The sequence below is a fragment of the Talpa occidentalis genome, unplaced genomic scaffold (assembly GCF_014898055.3).
Source record: "Talpa occidentalis isolate TD23 unplaced genomic scaffold, MPIMG_talOcc4v2.1 talOcc4.3, whole genome shotgun sequence".
NCBI classification, from domain to species: Eukaryota; Metazoa; Chordata; class Mammalia; order Eulipotyphla; family Talpidae; genus Talpa; species Talpa occidentalis.
This window is the reverse complement of record NW_023603184.1, coordinates 72,561,965-72,585,979: the sequence shown is the minus strand read 5'-3', so window position 1 is coordinate 72,585,979 and position 24,015 is coordinate 72,561,965. Positions and strand designations below refer to the sequence as shown.

At 37.8% G+C, this 24,015-nt stretch overlaps 2 protein-coding genes across 2 annotated transcripts in view; both read left to right on the top strand.

Annotated features, from left to right (window-relative positions):
* MCM6 (minichromosome maintenance complex component 6) overlaps nucleotides 1-8,938 on the top strand; it is a 30,844-nt gene extending 21,906 nt beyond the window's left edge. Inside the window, exons 14-17 of the mRNA XM_037523287.2 lie at nucleotides 2,298-2,433; nucleotides 3,752-3,907; nucleotides 6,221-6,360; nucleotides 8,414-8,938. Of these exons, the coding sequence (XP_037379184.1) occupies nucleotides 2,298-2,433; nucleotides 3,752-3,907; nucleotides 6,221-6,360; nucleotides 8,414-8,530 (549 nt within the window). The 3' untranslated portion in view covers nucleotides 8,531-8,938. The remainder of the gene's footprint in view (nucleotides 1-2,297; nucleotides 2,434-3,751; nucleotides 3,908-6,220; nucleotides 6,361-8,413) is intronic.
* Nucleotides 8,939-14,163: 5,225 nt separating this feature from the next.
* Nucleotides 14,164-24,015, top strand: part of LCT (lactase) — a 52,601-nt gene continuing 42,749 nt past the window's right edge. The window contains 1 exon segment of the mRNA XM_037523285.2: nucleotides 14,164-14,812. Coding sequence (XP_037379182.2) covers nucleotides 14,164-14,812 — 649 coding nt within the window.

Genomic DNA, 24,015 nt, shown 5'->3' with positions numbered 1-24,015 from the left:
TAAATAGCTTAATCTTTCCCTATTTCCAAAGATCTCATTGTTTTTACTGACTAGTATAGTAAGTTGACTCAAATATATGTCTTGACATCTATTGCCTTAAATGACTTAAAGTTTCTTTGAAGATGGTAGTTATTTTTGTATTGTTTTTGTCTCCTGAGATTTTTTAAAGGGCTGCTCTGATGGGTTTATCTGTTGTTATGACCCTCAGCTGTTGAGGGAAGTAGATTTAGAAAAACTTGGTTATTTATTTATAAAAGACTTTTAAAGAAACCCCCCCCCCAAAAAAAAATGGACATACAATTTTCTTTCTTTTTTTTTTTTTAAGATTTATTTATTCCTGCATACAAGAACCGGGGTACAGGCCAGATGTGCGGGAGGGTGAGAGGATTCACCAGAGACAGAACAGGGAACAGAACAGGCAGTCTGACCGAAATACACTGCTGAGGAGAGCAGCGGGTGAGACAGGAGAGATCGGCCGTGCCATGTGGGCATCTCCCCAGCTGGCCGGGATCGAACTGATGCTGCAGAGGCTGTGGACAGCTTCACAGCGCTGCGCTCAACTGCCTACACCACCAGGGAGGCCCACAATTTTTCTTTTAAATATGCTTTTTTTTTTTAAGCAAAACATACAGAAGAGTGCACAAATCTCAAGTGTAGTACAACTTACTTTTCAGGAACCTATGTGACCTATACCCAGATCAAGAAATGGAACTAACACTTCCAGAAGCCTCCCTTCCAGTCACTAGTACCCTACTCTGAGGATAACAGTTACTGCCTTTTTTATTGGCTAGATAATACTATATAACCATACTTCTGCTGGTGGTTATTTCATTAGTCACCTTTTATTCCCAAGTTGGAGTTAAATACACAGTGTAAAATTTGTTGTTATAACCAGTTTTAAGTAAAAAGTTCAATAGAGGTATAGTTGACATTATTGTAAAATAAATCTCTGGGACTTTTTCATCTTACGAAGCTAAAGCTCTACCCATTTGAACACTGCCTGCTGTGGTAGCCAGTATTCTGCTTTCTAGTTTAACTACTTTAGATACTTCAGGATTAGAAAGCATGGTGTTTGTCTTTATGTAAATATTAATTAGCAAAATGACCTCAAGGTTTATCCCTGTTGTAGCATGTGACAGGATTTCTTCTTTTAAGATTGAATAATACTCCATTGTATGTAGATATGACATTTTGTTTATTTATCCAACAGTGGGCATTTGAGTTACTTGCACCTCTTGACTGCTATGAGTAATGTGGCAATGAATATGGGTGTTTTAATGACCTCTTTTGAGATTCATAATTTGCAAGTATTTTGTCCCATTCTGTGGATTGTCTTTTTATTCTCTTTTTGCCTTTGATACTCAGAAGTTTTCTAATTGGATGTAACTTCATTTGTCAATTTTCCCTTTCGTTGCTGCATTTTTGATGTCATATCCAAGAAACCCTGACCAAATGCATATTTCTGAAGATTTTCCCATTGTTTGATAAATGTGTAGTTTTAGGTCTTTGATTCATTTTCAGTTGACTTCATTCTTTTGTGTATGTGCCACATTGTGATTTGATCTTGAACCACAGTTCCTCCTCAGGGCTCCCAAAAGCCCTGGTATTTCTTAAGTGTTAAGGTTAAGGTTGTTTAAAATTGTCTCTTGGTATGTTAATGGGGTGTCTTTTTGAACATTTGATGGGGAGTGGAGGGAAGGACATAACTATGGACTATGCTGGAGTTCTTTGGGTGACTTGGTGATAGATGTGGTGTTTAACATATGCCTGAAGAGATGGGATCCTATATTTCTGACTGGTGTAACTGTCGTAAACCAATGTTACATTAATAAAGTGTGTGTGTGTGTGTGTGTGTGTGTGTGTGTTTTCCCTTGTGTCTAGTTTCTTTCATGCAGCATTAACACTTTAAGATATCCAGGTATGTGTAGCAGTTTATCCATTTTCCTTGTTCTATAATGTTCTGTCTCTGATTACATCACAGTGATTCCCCCTTTCTGTTGGTGGATATTTGGTTTCCAGTCTGGATGCCAACGGGATATACTTGTTTTTGGCCTGTATGATGTGTATATATGTGTAGGAGTGGAACTGTGTCATAGGTTGTGTGTATGTTTAGTAGAACTGCCAGTTTCACATAGCGTTTGTATTTTATTCCCATCAAGAGTGAAAGAAAATTGTTCTCCATTCTTTTCAACACTTGATGTCATCATTCTAGTGCTAATATGGATTTGTGGTTCTGTCTTATGTGAGGAGAGTATGAGAAACTGATTTACCGATTTATCTCATCTTGATGGTTTTAGGTCCAGCCTAAACATGTGAAGGAAGCTTTCAGATTACTGAATAAATCGATCATCCGTGTAGAAACACCTGATGTCAATTTAGAACAAGAAGAGGAGGCCCAGATGGAGGTAGATGAAATCCCAGATGGCATCAATGGTGAGAGTTTGTTCATTTGACTGCTCTGGAGTTAGGGACCAAAACGATCTCTGAGATGGCATGGTAAAAATGCAGTAGTTTTTTTCTTTTCTTTCTGGCTTATTTCACTGAGCATGATCCCTTCCAGCTCCATCCATGTTGCTGCTAATTGCATGAGTTTATCTTTTTTGATTGCTGAGTAATATTCCATTGTGTGTATGTACCACATCTTCTTGATCCAGTCATCTATTTTTGGGCATTTGGGTTGTTTCCATAGCTTACTATTGTAAATAGTGCTGCAATAAACATAGGGGTGCAGGTGCACCAGATGGTCTCACTCATAGCAAGAATTTAGAAAACCTAAATAAGGGACCAGGAAAAAGACTAATTATAATAAAGTAAAAATCAAAAGCAACAAGCAATTATAAAACAGAGACACACTATGGGGGAGGTGGGAAGGGAGAGAATAGGATCAAAATGGGGGGGGGGAATTGTATGGGGACTATAACCAAGATGAAAATGTATACATTGTGCAAAAATGAAAAATGATGTAAAAAATATATAAAATTAAAAAAAATAAAAAAGGTATGGGGGAAAAAGTGCAATAGTTGATGGTTATGAAGTCTATGTAGCAGAAAAGAAAAAGTGGATATTGAATTGTATTTACAAGTTAAAATACAGTTAAATGGTTGTTACAGAATACTGAAAATAATAAAAGACTGAAAGAAAATACTGCAAGATGGTGATAACGTTCTTAATTCAAACCATAGCTTTATTTGTATTTTATTCTGTTTTTTTAAAAAGATTTGTTTATTTATGCATCCAAGAACTGGAGTACAGGCCAGAGTTGTAGGGGGGTAGGTGAGAGGATTCACTAGAGACAGAGTGGGGAACAGAACAGGCAGACTGACTGAAATTCACTGCTGAGGGGAGCAGTGGGCAAGACAGGAGAGGTCTGCTGTGTCATGTGGGTAGCTCCCTGGCTGGCTGGGGATTGAACTCGTGCTATAGAGGCTGCAGATAGCTTCATAGTGCTGTGCTTAACCCTTGCGCCACCAGGGAGGCCCTGTATTATTTTGTTCTGAAGTCAAATACATTTTCTCTAGCACATTAAAATACATATAATAATAGAATTAAAAATTTTATGTATATTGCAAATTTTTTCATCATGAAATCCATATCTCTCAGTCCTCCCCGTTCCTTCTACACAAATTTTTGTCTTCACTAGTAGCATTTTTGTAAGTTTGCTTCTAAATTAGTAAATAGTCTAACTGTGCTTGTTTTGAAATTAGTGTTAAAATGTAAGTAGTAAAACATTCAAATGGTTCATGTTTTACAGGTCATGCTGACAGCCCTGCTCCAGTAAATGGGATCAATGGCCACAGTGAAGATATAAATCAAGATTCTGTTCCAAAAGCTTCCCTAAGGCTGGGCTTCTCTGAATACTGCCGAATCTCTAACCTTATTGTGCTCCACCTCCGAAAGATGGAAGAAGGTGAGGTTACCTAGTACTGGTTACATGCTTAGACATTTACATAAGCTATGTTTGTGTGAACATTTATGATTGCTAAAGATTGTGTTGCTTTGTCAGAGAGATAGTAAATTCTCAATCTTCCTTTGGTAAAGTAAATCCATGGAATATCAGCATTTTTGATAGCCTGGACGTTTCTCTACAAGTTCATTGTTAGATTTACAGCTCATTCTTTTACCTATTTTGGTATTCTTGCAGCACAGTTTTGGATCTGGTACTATAAAAAGTAGTTAGCAAATGTTTTTTTGTTTTTGTTTTTGTTTTTGTTTTTTTATAGAGGCATGTTTTATTTATTTGTTTGTTTGGTTGGTTGTTTTTGTTTATACATGCACTGGGTACAGTCAGAAGCGCGGGAGGGTGAGAGAATTCACCAGAGCCAGAGTGGGGAGCAGAGCAGGCAGAAGGGCCGAAGTACACTGCTGAGGGGAGCAGCGGGCGGCAGGAGAGGTCTGCGCGCCATGTGGGACCCTCCCCTGGTGGCCGCGGAGCAGCCGGGGATTGAACCGGTGCCGCAGAGGCCGCGGGCAGCCTCGCAACCCAATGCTCAACCGCTGCGCCACCAGGGAGGCCCAGCAAATGTTTTTATAGATGCAGAATCACTGTTCTTATAGTAGCTTTATTAAAAACAGATGCACTCCTAGGGTATTTATATTTCATAGGTAAACAATTAAACTTGACTATGTTAGCACATGTACATACCAAACTCCATCTTTTTTTCTCTATAGGTAAAATATGCTATCTGAACATTAATTCTGGCTTACTTTCCACCCTTAACTGCTTTACCATGCAACTATTTGAACTTTGAACTTCAGTTTGAGGGTTAACCATCAGGTAGATCATATTTAAAAGTTCAAACATGCTAGTTTTCTGGCATATTCTCTCATCACAGTATTTGATGCAATGGAAGAAGAGACCAGAGATTACCTCAACTTCCTAAAGATTTAAACCCTATGGATTTCAGCCTTGGAACTATCTACCAGTGAGAGAAAGGAGAGCAGACAGCAATGAAACCTCAAAAATAGATTTTAACTCTGCTCCCTTCTTACATAAAAAGATTTGGAAACTCACATATTGCTGTGTTTACATTACAGAGCATTCTTTTTCTCATACAGTGAAGTTTTTAAATATGACAAAGATAGGACGGGTGCTACATTCCACAAATAAATTATACAATAGGCCTTTCTTTAAAAGATAAAAGATCTTTTATTTATTTGCCAGAACAAATTATCAGTACTGAGTGTTTAGGTAGACAGTCGTTCTAGCTCAGAGAGCACCACAGAACCAAAGAGGTCACATATCCAAAAACATTTGGACAAACCACTGACAGTACTGTCAAAATAAAATTTTCAGAAGCATTATTAGTAAAACTAGAATTTTCCTATTTTAGTTTCTAATTTTATTAGCAGTTTCTAGAATTAAGACTAAAGAGCTTTCTCTTACTACTTTATTTCTGTGATAGAATATTACCCAGGCTGCAACTTTTCTTGTAAGTTTAGAGGCTTGCTTTGTAATCTTCAGAAGCAGACATTGCCTTTTGTATAGACAGATCTTGCTGTAATATATTAGTAATTATAAGTGAACTCCCAAGGATTACACTTCTCAGTTGACTTTTTTTTTTTTAAAGATTTATTTATTTCTTTATAGAAGCACTAGGTATAGTCAGAAGCGCGGGAGGGTGAGAGAATTCACCAGAGCCAGAGCGGGGAACAGAACAGGCAGACAGATGGAGGACACTGCTGAGGGGAGCAGCGGGTGTGGCAGGAGAGGTCTGCATGCCATGTGGAACCCTCGCAGGTGGTCGGGGATAGAACCGGTGCTGCAGAGGCTGCGGGCAGCTTCGCAGCCTAGCGCTCAACTGCTGCGCCATCGGGGAGGCCCTCAGTTGACTCTTAATTCCATGAAATCTTTTCAAAGAGGAGAAAACATTTAAGTTTTGCTTGCTACTGCTTCATTCCTAATTTATGCTTTCAGTGGCTGTTCGCAAACTTTCTCATAGATGATGAAGCACAAGAAAATAAAGTAAATATCTTTGTACTTTGAAAACCTTACAGCTTTATTAGATGTTGCTTTTCAGGATGAAGTAAAGCGTACTTTAATACAAGTAATTTGACAGGTAATTTCAGCCTTATGCTGAAACATTGCAAATCTTATTTCAGCAGCTGTACTTTCTAGCAGGTTGATGGTTATCTAATCTGTATTGTATTGTATATGCAAACTCTAAGGGTTGGCAGTTTGCTAGGATAATTAATCCTTTTAAAATGTATTATTTTGTTGCAGAAGAGGATGAGTCCGCATTAAAGAGGAGTGAGCTTGTTAACTGGTACTTGAAGGAAATTGAATCGGAAATAGATTCTGAAGAGGAACTTATAAATAAAAAGAGAATCATAGAGAAAGTCATTCATCGACTCACCCACTATGTACGTACAGAACTACCGCTTGCGTGGGTATTAATGAGGGAGGGAGCTCATACTTCATCTAAGATTCATTAGAAATTCGTTAATTTTAAATCATTGTGGTGTAGTTAAAATTATGAGTAGTAAAGTAAAGAAGAATTAACAGCAGTTCATTGATTTCCACTGCTAAAACAAGTAGGACTTGAGTTAAATCTGAAAAGATGGATTTACAATCTTACTATTTGAGTGTTTTTAACCTTTGTTTTCCATTCTCATCAGCCATATGCACTTTGACCGTACCTTAAACCATGGTATTTTCTGCATTTCATCTTCTTCATAGCCTTACTTCCTGTGTTACCTAACTTATGATCTCTGGTCTATCTCAGTAAACACTTACTTTACTTTCCACATTATTTCCTCCGAGTTTTACTTGTTAGTACAACTTCTGCCTTCAGTAAAGCTAATTCTTTTTCTGTATCTATATCCAAAGAGTTAAAAATTCTAGAGAGTAACATAAAATAAAATCATTATCACTAACCTCAAATGGACAGTTCTTAACTTTTTTTTTAAGATTTATTTATTTATTTATGCAATCACTGGGTACAGTCAGAAGCACGGGAGGGTGAGAGAATTCACCAGAGCCAGAGCAGGGAGCAGAACAGGCAGAAGGACTGAAGTACACTGCTGAGGGGAGCAGCGGGCGGCAGGAGAGGTCTGCGCGCCATGTGGGGCCCTCCTCTGGTGGCCGGGGAGCAGCCAGGGATCGAACCAGCGCTGCAGAGGCTGCGTGCAGCTTCGCAACCCAGAGCTCAACCGCTGCACCACCAGGGAGGCCCGACAGTTCTTAACTTTTGTCTTAGCAACCTTATACCAGCACTGCTGAATACTATTTCTTTTTCTCAGATTTTTTATTTTCTCACTCAAAAGAACGATTACAAACCTTCTCTCTACTCAAATCAACTGGTCATTCTCAGCGTACAGCCATCAATAGCATTTGTTAGTCAGTCACTCCTTCTGGAAATACTCTGGTCTGTTGGCTTCTGAGACACCGTATTGCCTTGTATCTTGTGTCTCACTGATTATTTCCTCATAGTCTTACCTGAGTCTTTCTCTTATCACTTTTTTTAGAGATTTTTTAAAATTTATTTATGCATACAAGAACTGGAGTACAGGCCAGAGGTGCAGGGTTTAGAGGATTCACCAGAGACAGAGGGGAGCAGAACAGGCAGATTGACTGAAATACACTGCTAAGGGGAGCAACGGGTGAGACAGGCGAGGTCTGCCGCACCATGTATTTTAGCTCCCTGGCCAGGGATCGAACTCATGCAGCAGATAGCTTCATAGTGCTGAGACTTAACCCCTTACACCACTAGGGAGGCCCTCTCATCACTTAGTATATGAAAAAGTTCAGTGGCCAGTAATTAAAATTAACAAAATGTTGTGAAATAAAACACTTATCATAGTGATAAATAATAATTATTTTCAGAGCATTTAACAAAATTGTGTGATCTTTAAATTCTTTTTTTTATTTCATTTCAAGTCACAAAGTTTATTTATTTTTTAAAAGATTATTTATTTATACAAGCACTGGGTACAGTCAGAAGCGTGGGAGGGTAAGAGGATTCACCAGAGCCAGAGTGGAGAACAGAACAGGCAGAGTGACGAAATACACTGCTGAGAGGAGCAGTGGGCGCAACAGGAGAGGTCTGTGCACCATGTGGGACCCTCGCCGGTGGCTGGGGATCGAACCGGCGCTGCAGAAGCTGCAGGCAGCCTCCCAGCCCAGCACTCAACCACTGTGTCACCAGGGGAGGCCCAAGTCACAAAGTTTGTTGAGCTTACTTTATATTTCTTAACTTTTAAAAGAGAGTTTTATGGTATGAAGATATCTGCATCCTAATTAATGGGAAAGAGGCTTAGTCAAACCTTGATAATAATTTTTAGGTATAGTCCTTTTTGTAGGAGTTTCTGGCAGGAAAATGTAAGTAGCAAACATTAAGAAGAAACTGCAAGTCTTGTGTGTCAGAGTATTTTTATAATACTGCTGGAGACCTGAGGACAGATGTCTATTTCACAGGATCATGTTCTGATTGAGCTTACCCAAGCTGGATTGAAAGGTTCTACAGAAGGAAGTGAGAGCTATGAAGAAGATCCCTACTTGGTGGTTAACCCTAATTACTTGCTTGAAGATTAAAGTATTAAAAGTTACAAACCGGAGTAGAATTACTGGCCCTCTGCCTCCCAGCCTGGAGCCTGGAACCTGAATGAAAGAAACGTTACTAGCAAGAGAAGTCTTTCTGGGAGTAGTGATTCAAGGAGATTTATTTTGGAAAAACAACTGATGGTTTTGTATGTCACATTCCTGTCATGTGCTTTTATAACAACACAGGCTTTAGCATTTACTTAGTATGCTTCTTGTCTAAATGAAGTTGGACCCAGTAATGTGTGGTTTCTATAACCAAGGCCTTCATTTTCATGTATTGAACAAGATCTGTTACTCTTATGCTATGTGGTAAATAACTGAGGAAATAATTTTTTCAACTGTCAATTACTGCTCTTTTTATCAAAATAAAATAACTTTCTACAGTTGTCTATTACACTTGTTCTTTTCTGATTATTGTTTCCATCTACTTGTGCACATGTCACTTTGTTTAATCTAGGGTGATAGGGTAACATTAGTTTCACACTATGAGACTTACCATCTTAGAATCAAATCAGTATTTCCTCTATAAGACCTTAACATATGGTTATTTAAACTAACTTCTAGGTGCACCATAGGTTTGAAATACATCCAGATATTTAAATTATATGACATGTTCTGTGTAACCTGAAAAGACAGAAAAACTATACTTTTTCTGAATTATTATTTCTTGAACTTTTGTGTTCGGAGAATAATCTCTCAATTATTTTCTAACTGCTTCTTTAAAGGTATTTGTCATTGTATTATAAGCCATCTCCAAATTTTCTGGCTTTATTCCAAGAAAAAATACTACTGTTATAATACTAAAAGTTCCTGAGAGTTCGCTCTGATCTCAGTGTTTGTGATGTAGCAGTTCCAGTTGTTGCAGCATTAAACAATAACATTCTGGGGTCTGCAGGACCAATTAAGGAGTTTGTGTGGTATGTGAGTTAGCTGTCCCCTGGCTTAAAAACAATGTGATGAGAGAAGGGGACTAGAAATGGATAGAGAAGCTACAGTTAGCAGATAGAGTATATAAGTTCCTGTCAAAAGTATGTTTCTAATCACTGAGGATAGGAGAGGCTTTGTTGGGAGGAACTAACAAGTGGGGTCTGACTTCCTATTAACACAGGAGATACTAATATAAGGTGTGGGCAAATAACAGGCAAGACATTCAGTAACCAGTGGAAGTATGCCTACATTCCATACATTTTTAAGGAGATGAAGTGTAATGGATGATGGAGCATGTACAAGATCTTAAGTGAAGTAAATTACACAAATGGGGGCCTCCCTGGTGGCCTAGGGATATTGTCATGTCAACTAATTATACATGTATTTTCAACCAAATTTCGATAGCTATCCAAGTAGAAAATTATATGACTCATGATACAGCTATACTGCAAGATACACAAAAATGAGGTACATGTAGGTGTTTGAAATGGAGCTATTTCTAGGACACTTGGGAAAGAAAATGAAAATATAGCCAAGAAAATTCAAAGAAAAGGATAATAGGAGAGACCATGTCCTATTACAAAGCAAAAACTACCTTGTAGGTATAGAATCTAATAGTATGGTAGTGATACAGAAATAAATAAGCAGTAGAAATTTCAGAAACATCTACATTTATACGGATATTTAGATTCTGGTAAAGTAACATTTCAAATAGTGGGGGGAGAATGGCCTATTTAGTAACATTAGTGCCAGAGAACTTAGGCAAGACAAATACACAAAATTAAATGAAAAGAATTAAAACATTTGCAGATGATATAATACACAAACCTCTATATAGAGATGATTAGTAAAGGAGCAGGGTATAGGATCTACATGCAAATATTTCTATACAATGAGTTAGAGAAACTAAGAAAATTAACAATTATGTAAAATACTTGGGAATAAATAGTGAAAAACATACACACTGAAAACTAAGACATTGCTAAGAAAAATAGAATGCAAAGCAATAAGATATCCCATGTTCATGGATTGGAAAAGTGAGCATTGTTAAAATGGCCAATTTACCTTAAGCTATCTACAGATTCAATGCAATCCCTATTAAAATCCAGATAGCATTTTTCAAGGAAATAGAACAATTTTAAAATTTGTATGGAACCACAAAAGACCCCAAATAAAAAGCAATCCTGAAAAAAAGGAAGAAAATGGGGAGGTATCATGCTCCTTGTCACCAAACTATATTGGAAAGTGATCAGAACAGTACGGTATTGAAAGAACACAGGCCAACAATAGAAATGAGAGCCCAGAAATAAACCCACATTTATATGGATAGTTAATTTATGACAAAGGAGCCAAGACCATACAACAGAGAGAAGAAAGACACTTCAAAAATGATGTTGGGAAATGGAGACAGCAACATACAAAAAGAAACAAGATTGTTATTTAACACTGCACAAAAATTTAGAATGGGTCAAAGACTTGGTTATAACATCTGAAGCCACAAACCATACAGGAGAAAATATAGGTGATAAAGCTCCTAGACATTGTCTTCAGACGTGACTTTTGGGACTCAGATCGAATGGCAAGGAAAACTAAAGCTAAACTAAATGGGACTACATAAATTCGAGATTTGTAAAATGAAAACACGAAAACAAAATGGCAATCTATTGACTAGATGATATTTGCACATTGTATGTCTGATAAGAGTATAATATCCAAGATATATAAGGAATTTACACAATGAAAACCCACTCAAATAATAGGCAAAAGAGCTGAACACTTCCAAGGAATACATAAGGATGGTCAAGAGGCACTTGAAAAAATGCACATCATCATTTATTACTAGAGAAATGAAAATCAAAAACAATGAGAGAATCACTTAACATCTGAAAGAATGGCTTACGGTAAAAAGACTGGAAATATGTCAGAGAAGGTATGGAGACAAAAAACTCTTGCACACTGTTAGTGGGACTGTAAATGGGTGAAACCTCTCTGGCAAAGGTCATTCAAATAAAAATACATACGATCTAGCAATTCCGCTCCTAGGTGTTTATCTGAAGAGTTTAAACATGAACCCCAGTGTTCATAGCTGCCCTATTAACAATAGCCAAGCATGGAAACAAACTAAATGTCCATTGAATGACTAATTAAAGAAGTAGTGGTATAATCAATGGAATACTACTCAGCTATTTTAAAAAAGTTAAATCTTTTGAGACAGCACAATTGAAATTTAAGGTGATTATGCTAAGTGAAATAAACCAGAAAATGAAAGACAAAATACTGCATGGGGGCCTCCCCGGTGGTTCAGCGGTTGAGCACTGGGTTGCGAAGCTGCCCGCAGCCTCTGCACTGCCGGTTCAATCCCCGGCCGCAGGGCGAGGATCCCACATGGCGCACAGACCTCTCCTGCCGCCCGCTGCTCCCCCCAGCAGTGTATTTCGTTGGTCTGCCTGTTCTGTGCCCCACTCTGGCTCTAGTGAATTCTCTCACCCTCCTGCACTTCTGACTGTACCCCATTGCTGGTATACATAAATAATTAAAATACTGCGTGGTTTGATTCATGGACTATAAATAAATAAATAAATAAATAAATAAATAAATAAATAAATAAATGAACTAACAAAACAAAACAAAAATGACTTTACACTCTGAGAAAAATACTAAGGTTACCAGAGAGGAAGGGGATAGAGGGTAGGAGGAAAGGGTAGAGGGAATTAATTTGATAATGATGAATGGCTCTAGAACTATGGTGGAGAATGCAGTGTTGTATATCCACAAATAAACCAATGGTAAATCAATAACAAAATTTTAATCAAGTCTTCCTATAGATACACAGTTATATATACAAAGATCTAAAGATTAAAAACAAGAATAGGGGCCTCCCTGGTGGCTCAAGGGTTTAAGAAGCAACCTATTGAAGCAATCTGCAGCCACTGCAGCATGAGTTCAATCCCCCGGCCAGCCAGGGAGCAACCCACATGGCACAGCAGACCTCTCATGACTCCCCACTGCTCCCCTCAGCAGTGTATTTCAGTCAATCTGCCTGTTCTGTTCCCCACTCTGTCTCTGGTGAATCCTCTCACCATCCACACCTCTGGCCTGTACCCCAGTTCTTGTGTACATAAATAAATCTTTTAAAAAAATAAAAACAAGAATAAGAAAATAAGAGTTTTGGCCTGAGATTGTAAAAACTATGGACCCAGTTAATGTACCTTGAAAAAACCATAAACCAAATTAAAAGTCTGGGTAAAAATTATTTTTTGTCATGTTTTAAACATTATAGTCAAACTATTAAGAGTTTTTATATCAGTAATAAGATTATAAAAATGTAAAAGGATATGAACATAAATCTCAGAAGAAAAATGGTAGCCAATTAGCATAAAGAGCTACCACTTGAAACAAAAAAAGAAAAAAAACTTAATGAGGCAATATTTTTATTCAAAATGTCAACAATATGAAGTTTTATGATGTGTTAACAAAGCAGAGATTTAGGCACTTCTAATGGTAGGATTGAAATTTGTCAAAATCTGTTTTGAAAGACTATTTGGATTTCAATCAAAATTTTAAGTGGGTATGCCCATTGAGTCTGCTACTTAATTTCTAAGAATCTGTATTAAAGAAATGGTCATGCATGTGGGCAAAGATGTCTATAGATATTTCTTTGCAGCACATTAAATTTAGAACCAATCAGTGTTCAATATTCAAGGTATTAAATTATAGTGGAGCCTCACGGTGGAAAGTTATGCTTCTGTTAAAAAGAGATGGGTCTGTATTTTGATACAGATAGAACCTCCAAGAGCTATTAAGGAAAAAAAAAAGCTGAAGAACAGTATATAATGCAAAATCTCATATATGCTTTTAAAGTGCATATATATATATATAATTTTTTAATGTTGCTATTCCAGAATTTTTTTATTTAAAAGTTTGTATTTATTTTGTGTATAACTTGGGTGTAGGCCAGAGGTGTGGGAGGTGAGAGGATTCACCAGAGTCAGTGGGGAGCAGAAAAGGCAGATCTACTAAAATATACTGCTAAGGAGAGCAGGGGGCAAGATAGGAGAGGTCTGTTGTGCCATATGTGGGCCAGCTCCCTGGCTGAAGATCAAACTCAGGAATGTAGCAGTTACAGCGCTATGACTTAACCCCTTGGCCACCAGGTAGACCCTTAAGTACATATTTAAATGTTTTTATTTGCATATATGTAATAGTAGCTGTCACTGAGCTGCATTATGCTAAGGAAGTTACAAAAATGACCATTTAATTCTCACAATCTGTCTATCCCCATTCTACAGATGAGCAAACAGTCATGGAGAAATAAAGTAACTTTTGCCAGGTAAGATTTAAATCCAGGCTTTCTCACTGCTGAATAACCATTAAGTTTGAAGAGAAAGAAAACTTCCAGGAAAGTGCTTACCCTAGAAGAGAGAGGAGAGCGGAGGAAGAAGAATTTTTAAATTTTTCATGTTTCTGTACCGTTACATTTTCCAGGTTCCTCCGCTTAAATTGTGTGGAATGTTTGAGGTTTCGTGTTATTTCTTATGGTCTTTACATTTTTTGAATTACATTAGTAATTCATGTACTGATAACATGATTGTAGATAACTCAGTTAAATATTATGTTAATAATCACTTTGTACTTTACCACTTCAGCTGTAGTTATAAAGTAAGGAAGCTACATACCTCCTAAGCAGTTCCTTGAAAATGGAGCTAGCTTGGAGTTCAGTCTTTATTGTCCTCCTAAGTTCTTCATGTTGGGGATTAGACTGGAATTCTTCCAGAAATTTCATTTCAGCTGCTGGGCCTCTAACCAATGACTTACTGCAGAACCTGAGTGGTCCACTGGCAAAACAGTTCTCTAAATCGGCAGCAGGGAGCAAAGACTTTGTCTGTCACCAGCCGCTGCCGGCTTTTCTGCCAGAGCATTTTAGCAGTGTTCGTTCGAGTAGTATTACTCATTATAAAGTATTTCTGCCATGGGCACAACTTCTCCCAGGAGGAAACTCCAAGAATCCAGACAAGCAAATGGTACAGTGTTACCGGCTTCTCTTTCAGGCCCTCAAGACAGCGCAGCTTCAGCCCCTGGTCATCCTGCACCACCAGACTCTCCCTGCCATCGATGGGAGACTGAAGAGCCAGAGAAGTAAAATCTTTGTTAACCACTTCAGTGACTATGCAACATTCGCCTTCCAGTCCTTTGGGGACCTTGTTGAGATCTGGTTCACTTTCAGTGATTTGGAGGAGGTGATGAAGGAGTTTCCTCATGAGGAATCAAGAGCTTCACGTCTCCAGACCATCACTGATGCCCACAGCAAAGTCTATGAGATTTACCATGAAAAATATGCTTCTGTGGGTGAGTACGCATGATTAATGACTGACCCACTGGCAGTCTTCATTTCATGCCTTCCCCCATCCTCCTTAAAGCAGAACTGAGCATTTCTTTCTGCTCATCTTCGATAGTCCCATCAAATCCATTCATTAGTGAGAAATTAAGGTTGTATTGAAAATTACCCAATGGAGAGAGACAGGGGTGGCTTGTATACTGCCCAGCATTTCCTTGAAAAATAAAGTGAAATAAGTCTAAAGGAGAAAGACAAATTCTGGATGATTTCACTCATAAGTAGAATATAGAGAAACAAAGGAACTTAGAAAACTAAACCTAACAAACACTAGAAATATGGCTGCAGAATAGAGGCTACCGGAGGCAGAAAGGGGAATAAAGGGAGAGAGAGGACTAATGGACTATGGTGGAGGACAGTGGGTGCTCTGGTGGTGGGTGTGGTGTGGTAACATGCATCTGAAGAGATGTAAACCTGTACTCCTAAATCGCAAAGCAACTTACACCTTCTATTTGAAACTTACTTTCCAGCAGGGGAAACAGGCAAATACAGAGATAAAATGATATACTGATAGGTGATATGAGGAGCAGAAATGCAGTTGTCCATATTCCTACTTCATAAGTAACTTGAGATTCTGATTCAGTGAGTCTGGGCAGAATCTGGACATTTGTGATCTTAATAAATTCTCTAGGTTGGGTCTCCCTTGTGGCACAAGGGGTTGAGACACAACCTGTGAGGCTGTTGGCGGCCTCTGCAGCACAAGTTTGATCCCCGGCTGGCCAGGGAGCAACCCACATGGCGCAGCAGACCTTGCCTGTCTCACCCCCTGCTCTACTCAGCAGTATACTTCGGTCAGTCTGCCTGTTCTGTTCCCCATTCGGTTTCTGGTGAATCCTCTCATCCCCTGCACCTCTGGCCTGTACCCCAGCTCTTGTATGCATAAATAAATAAATCTTTAGAAATAAATAAATAAATAAATAAATTCCCTAGGTGAATCTGAAGTACACCTATTTTGAGAACCAATTATGGATTATATATGCTTTTGTGTTTCTATTATAATGTGTTTGCATACACTATGTACATAGAATGCTTGCAAACGTAAATATTTTACTTTTTAAACTTAACATTTTAAGAGTATGTTCTCATTTTATTAAAAATTCTGAAAGCATGATTTTCAAAGGTCTCAGGTTCCTGTCATATGAATGGTTTTTGAAGTTTAAAATATTTCTCTTAAGTACGAAGGAAAAAGAATGAAGAAAGACTTCGGGAACTATCTGACTCCATGAGGAAAGGAAATATAAGAGTTATAGGAATACCAGAAGGAGAGGAGAGAGAAGTAGGAACAGAGAAAATATTCAAAGAGATAATTGAAGAGAACTTCCCAAATGTGAAGAAGGAGCTGAAAATTGATATACAAGAAGCAAGAAGAACACCAAACTTCCACGACGAAAGAAAAAATACAGCAAGACACATAATAGTAAAGCTCCCAAGAATCCAGGACAAGGAAAAAATAATGAAGCTGGCAAGAGGGAAGAAACAGATAACATTCAAAGGAAAGCCAATCAGGCTGACATCAGACTTCTCCGAAGAAACACTACGGGCAAGGAGAGAGTGGAGGGACATAGTCAACAGACTCCAAGAAAACAGATGCCAACCAAGAATACTCTATCCCGCAAAGCTCTCCTTCCTCTTTGAAGAAAGAATATGGACCTTCCCAGACAAACAGAAACTCCGGAATTTCATTGCAACTAAACCCCCACTCCAAAAAATACTACAAGGAGTCCTAAAGCCAGAACCTCAGAGGGACGAATAACAATGAAAGAAGGCCAAAAAAAAAAAAAGTTATTAAAAGAATAAATAAATAAAATCAAAGGAAAGACAAACACAATGGCAAATACAGATGTTAACATATCAATATTAACTCTAAATGTAAATGGACTAAACTCTTCAATAAAAGACACAGAGTTGCAGCCTGGATTAAGAAACAAAACCCAACCTTTTGCTGTCTCCAGGAAACACATTTAGCTACAAAAGATAAAAATAGGCTCAAAGTCAAAGGATGGAAAACAATCCTACAAGCAAATGGGCCAAAAAAGAAAGCAGGAACAGCTATACTTATATCAGATAAAACAGATTTCAAACTCAAAAAGATAAAAAGAGACCCCAATGGTCACTACATTATGATCAAGGGGACAATACTTCAAGAAGAAATAACACTCATTAACATATACTCACCAAACGAAGGAGCACCAAAATATATCAGACAACTGTTGTCTTCTCTGAAAACAGACATCAGAGAAAACACATACGTAGTGGGAGACTTCAACACACCACTATCAACAATGGATAGATCAACAAGACAAAAAATAAGTAAAGAAACCAAAGCTCTAAATAAGGACCTAGAGCAATTGGGCTTAACAGACATCTATAGAACACTAAACCCCAAAAAAACGGAGTACACATTTTTCTCAAGCGCACACGGATCATTCTCCAGGATCGATCACATACTGGGGCACAAGACAAACATCAACAGATACACCAAGATTGAAATCATACCAACCATCTTTTCTGACCATGAAGGCATCAAACTAGAACTAAACCATAAAAAGAAGGCAAGGAACTTTCCTACCTCATGGAGATTAAAAACCACACTACTGGAAGACCACTGGACTAATGAGGAGATCAAAGAAGAAATTAAAAATTTTTTGAATTGAACGACAAGGAGGACACCAATATCCTAAATGTATGGGATGCAGCAAAAGCAGTAATAAGAGGAAAATATATAGCAATAGAAGCTCACATCAAGAAACAAGAAAGAACTCAAAGAAACAACCTAATCTCGAAGCTCAAAGATCTAGAAAAAGAACAACAAAAAAACCCCAAAACCAGTAGAAGAAAAGAAATAATAAAAACCAAAGCAGAAATAAATGAAATTGAAACTAAAAAAACAATCCAAAAGATCAATGAAACCAAGAGCTGGTTCTTTGAAAAAATCAATAAAATAGACAAATCCCTAGCCAGGCTCACAAAGGAAAAAAGGGAGAAAGCACAAATAAACAGGATCATCAACGAAAGAGGAGAAATCACAACGGACACAGCAGAAATCAAAAGAATAATCAGTAACTACTATGAACAGTTATATGGAAATAAGTTTAATAATCTAGAGGAGATGGACAAATTCCTACAACTCTACAATCACCCAAAGCTAGATAAAGAAGAAATAGAACACCTAAACAGACCAATTACAATTAGCGAAATTGAAATGGTAATCAAAAACCTCCCCAAAAACAAAAGCCCAGGACCTGATGGATTTACAAATGAATTCTACCAAACATTCAGAGACGAATTAGTGCCTATCCTTCACAAACTCTTCCAAAAAATTGAGAAGGAAGGGACAATACCAAACACGTTCTATGAAGCCAATATTACACTAATACCAAAACCGAACAAGGACAACACTAAAAAGGAAAACTATAGGCCAATCTCCCTAATGAACACTGATGCAAAAATCCTCAATAAAATTTTAGCCATCAGAATCCAACAATGTATCCATAAGATAATTCACCACGACCAAGTAGGATTCATTCCAGGGGCACAAGGATGGTTTAACATCCGAAAATCAATCAACGTTATCCAACACATCAACAAAAAGAAATATAAAAACCATATGATAATATCAATAGATGCTGAGAAAGCTTTCGACAAAGTGCAACACCCATTCATGATAAAATCCCTTGAAATTCTTGGGATACAAGGAACATACCTCAACATCATAAAGGCCATCTATGACAAGCCAACAGCCAGCATCATTCTCAATGGTGAAAAACTGAAAGCAATTCCATTAAGATCTGGAACAAGACAAGGATGTCCACTCTCACCACTGCTTTTCAATATAATACTGGAAGTCCTAGCCAGGGCAATAAGACAAGAGAAAGACATCCAAGGAATCCAAATAGGAAAAGAAGAAGTCAAACTATCACTATTTGCAGACGATATGATATTATACATAGAGAACCCCAAAAACTCCACAGAAAAGCTAATTCAACTCATCAATCAGTTCAGTAAAGTGGCAGGATACAAAATCAACACGCAAAAGTCAGTAGCCTTCCTATACACAAACAATAAATCTGAAGAAGAAGAAATCAAAAAAACCATCCCTTTTGTTATTGAAACCAAAAAAATCAAATATTTGGGAATAAATCTAACAAAAGAGATAAAGGACCTATACAAAGAAAACTATAAAACACTGTTAAAAGAAATAGAAGAAGACACAAAGAAATGGAGAGACATCCCCTGCTCGTGGATTGGAAGAATAAACATTATTAAAATGGCCATCCTTCCAAAAGCAATATACAGATTCAATGCTATTCCAATCAAAATTTCAATGTCATTCTTCAAAGAAATAGAACAATTATTGATGAAATTCATATGGAATCACCAAAAACCCCGAATAGCCAAAGCTCTCCTGAAAAAAAAAAGAAGGGAATGGAGGCATTACACTCCCAGACTTCAAACTATACTACAAAGCCATAATCATCAAAACTGCATGGTATTGGAACAAGAACAGACATACAGACCAATGGAATCGAATAGAAAATCCAGAAATAAATCCACAGATTTATGGTCAACTAATCTTTGACAAAGGAGCAAAGACTATGCATTGGAGCAAAGAAAGTTTGTTCAATAAATGGTGCTGGGAAAACTGGGTCGCTACATGCAAAAGAATGAAGCTTGACCACTACCTCACACCATACACAAAAATCAACTCAAAATGGATTAAAGAACTAGACATAAGACCTGAAACCATAAAATATATAGAAGGAAATATAGGCGAAACACTACGTGATCTGCACATCAAAGACATCTTTACAGACACATCACCCAAAGCAGTGATAGTGAAGGCAAAGATAAACAGCTGGGACTACATCAAATTAAAGAGCTTCTGCACAGCAAAAGAGACAATAACAAAAACAAAGAGAAACCCCACCAACTGGGAGAACATTTTTGCACCCAACACTAATGATAAAGGACTGATCACAAAAATCTGCAAAGAGCTGATGAGACTCAGCAACAACAAAGAAAATAATCCAGTCAAAAAATGGGCAGAAGAGCTAAAAAGAAACTTCTCTGAAGAGGAAATGCAAATGGCCAACAGGCATATGAAAAAATGTTCAACATCACTTGCCATCAGGGAAATGCAAATCAAAACTACCATGAGATACCATCTTACACCAGTGAGAATGGCACATATTAAAAAAACTAGCAACAACAAATGCTGGCGAGGGTGTGGAGAAAAAGGAACTCTTCTGCACTGTTGGTGGGAGTGCAAACTGGTCCAACCACTATGGAGAGCTGTGTGGAGATTTCTGGACCTACTAAACATAGAGCTTCCATATGATCCAGCAATTCCACTCCTAGGTATTTACCCAAAGGACACAGAAACATCAATTCCAAAGAACACCTGCACCCCTATGTTTATAGCAGCACTGTTTACAATAGCTAAGCTTTGGAAACAACCCAAATGCCCAAAAATAGATGACTGGATCAAGAAGATGTGGTACATATATACCATGGAATATTACTCAGCATTCAAAAAAGATAAACACATGCAATTTGCAGCAACATGGATGGCGCTGGAAGGGATCATGCTCAGCGAAATAAGCCAAAAAGAAAAAGAAAAATACCGGATGGTCTCACTCATAGCAGGAATCTAGAAAACTTAAATAAGGGACCAGGAAAATGAATAACTATAAGAAAGTGAAAATCAAAATCAACAAAAAACTATGAACCAGAGACACTTTTAGGGGGGTGGGGGCGGGAGGGGAGGGATTGGGGTCAGAATGGGGGGCTGCAATTGTATGGGGAATATAACAATAAAATTTATAAAAAAAAATAAATAAAAAAATAAAATAAAATAAAATATTTCTCTTGTTTTTATAAAGTTTACTTAATTACTTAATTTTCACTATTACAAATTATGTTTCAATGAAGATTTCTATAGATAAATTCTTGACTACACTCCGGTAAATTCTTTCAGATTGATTATTAGAATTGAGATTACTGAGTAAAGATGTGCATTCTTTAAGAAGTGAAATCATTTTAGTAAATTATTTTCCAGATAAGTTTTAATAGTTATACCAATAGTTGTAAAATTGTTCTTCTGGTCACACTTATCTGTTTTCAATGAAGTAATTATTTTTGCCATTGGTAATATGATAGATGAAAACTGTCAATGTTTTGTGTGTTTTTGGTTGTACAGAAACTAAACACATTTTCTATGTTAAAAATAAACATCAAGCAAGGGAAGAGAAGTGTGACTGTGCAGGAAGACCTTTTATTTATTTATTTATTTATTTTTAAGATTTATTTATTTTTATACAAGAGCTGGGGTATAGGCCAGGTGTGCAGGAGGGTAAGAGGATCCACCAGAGACAGAGCGGGGAACAGAACAGGCAGAATGACCAAAACACACTGCTGAGGGGAGCAGCAGGCGAGACAGGAGAGGTCTTCCAGGCCATGTGGGATTCTTGCTGGGCAGCCGGGATCGAACCGGCGCTGCAGAGGCTGCAGACAGCTTCACAGCACTGCACTCAACTGCCTGGGCCACCATCTGAGCAGACAGAAAGGAAGGGAGAGCCAGCCCTGAGATCTGCAGAAGAAAACTTCAGGCAGAGGGTAGAGTGCAAAGCCCCTAAAGTGAACAAGCAAGAAACTCTACTGGTGGCACCTCCCTGGTGGTGTAGGGATTAAGTCTCAGTGCAAGCACCTCTGCCCTGAGTTTGATCCCTGCCAGGTTGCTGACCTGTGTGTAGCTCAGCAGACCTCTCCTGCCTCACCTGCTGCTCCCCTCAGCAGTGTATTTCAGTAGATCTGCCTGTTCTACTCCCCACTCTGTCTCTGGTGAATCCTCTCACCACCCTCACCCCACCCCTCCCCACACTTCTGGCTTACACTCCAGTTATATGCATAAATGAATAAATAAATCTTTAAAAAAGAAAAAAAGAAACTTCACTGGTAGTTTGGTGAACTGTAAGTAGAGGAGGGGAGATGAGGATTTGAAACTGTGTTCTTAGGAAACCCGTCCTCTTGCATCTGCATATTGTCTTTGGGTGGGTAAGCTAATAAATGTTTATAAATGATATAAATGTGTACTTTATAATGAGTAATGATATGTTTACTTTACAATGAGTAATGATATAAATGTTTATAAATAATATAAGTCTGCTGAAGAAGCTCTAAGAAAAATGAATTTTGAAAGAAGACTGAACTTATATCATCTCAAGTAAAGAAAAATTCCTTATTTTGAGAGCAAAGTTAATAGAATTTAAATTATAAAGCTTTGTGTACATGTTTATTTAAATGTTTTGTTATTTCACAGTTACTAAAGACTTTCTTTTCTGAGCTTTTCTTCTGCTGTGCATTCCTCCCTTCATTTTGTGTTTCTTCAATAGCACCAGATGATCTGCCCCTATACAATACTAGATACGACATAAATTCGATTTTGATTTGCCTTGCTATTCCAAAAGGTGGTGTTTCCTTCTCATTTCTATTTTCCTTTCCTTTTCCTCCCCCTTCCTCTTCTTTTCATTCTCCCCTTCTTTATTAGTGCAAACCCATAGCCTTGCTATTCTTTTAAAAATGTTATTTGATACACACAAAAAATGTTATATGACATATGCTGGTTGCTGGTTAAAAGCAAAATACTATGACAAATACCCATGGAATGGCCACTTATTTCACAATTACAATAGAATAGAATACCATGTCACATCAACTAAGATGACTTTAAAAAGAAAAAAAAAAATAGACCCTAACCAGTGTGGATGATGATGTGGAGAATTTGAAGCCCCACACACTGTTGTTGAGACCAAATGATGGTACAGTTGCATTGTACAGTCTGCCAGTTCCCCCAGAAGTTAAACATAAAGTCATCATGTAAGTCTACAATTCCTCTCCTAGGTATATACCCTGAAGGGAGGTGCAAACACGCAGAAAAATTTGCCACAAACTTCCCTAGCAACATTATTCATAATAACCAAAGGTGGAAATCCCTAATGTCCATCTAATACTGGATAAACAAAATGGGGCATATACAACAACAGAATATTACTTAGCCATCAAAAAGAGTGAATTACTGATACATGCTACAACATGGGTGTACCTTGAAGACATTATGCTAAGTGAAAGTAACCAGTCACAAAGAACACATATTATATGACTTCATTTATATTAAATGCCCAGAAAGGGCAAATCTATGAAGACACTAAAGTAGATTAATGATGCCTAGGGCTAGAAGAATGATAAATGACTGCTAATGTGTATGGAATTTCTTTTTGGGTGATTAACATATTCTGGAATTAGATGGTAGAAATGGTTGCACAGTTTTGTGAAAATGCTTAAAAAAGTACACTGAATTATGTAATTTCAAAGGGTAAATTTTATGGTATATGAATTATATCTCAATAGAAAAGTGTAAAAAATGATTGGAGGTGGGCCTCCCCTGGTGGCGCAGGCCATTGAGCGCTGCGCTGTGAAGCTGTCCGCAACCTCTGCAGCACCGGTTCAATCCCGGCCTGCCAGGGAGGGTCCCACATGGCGCGGCAGACCTCTCCTGTCTCGCCCGCTGCTCCCCTCAGCAGTGTATTTCCTCAGTCTGCCTGTTCTGTTCCCTGCTCTGTCTCTGGTGAATCCTCTCACCCTCCCACACATCTGGTCTGTACTCTAGTTCTTGTGTGGATAAATAAATAAATCTTTAAAAAAAAATGATTGGAGGGTTTTTAAAACAAAACAAAATAAACCATACCACTGCTTTCATAATGCTTGTATATTCCTTTCTACCCCATCACCCATCTCCCCTTCCCCCACAACAGGTTATCACAATCCTAATATGTATAATTTATCATATACAAATATTCTATTTATCATTTATCATTTCATAACTTTTTCTTTCTATTGGTGTCCACATGACTAAAGGTTCAAGGCCAAAGGTTTCATTTATTTTCCCCCCTTCCTGACCAAAGGTTTTATTTATTTTTTTAAATATTTATTTATTTATTGCCTGGAAGAACCGGGGTACAGGCCAGAGGTGTGGGGAGGTGAGAGGATTCACTAGAGACAGAGTGGGGAGCAGAACAGCCAGATCTACTGAAATACACTGCTGAGGGGAGCAGTGGGCGAGACAGAAGAGGTCAGCTGCACCCTATGTGGGTTAGCTCCC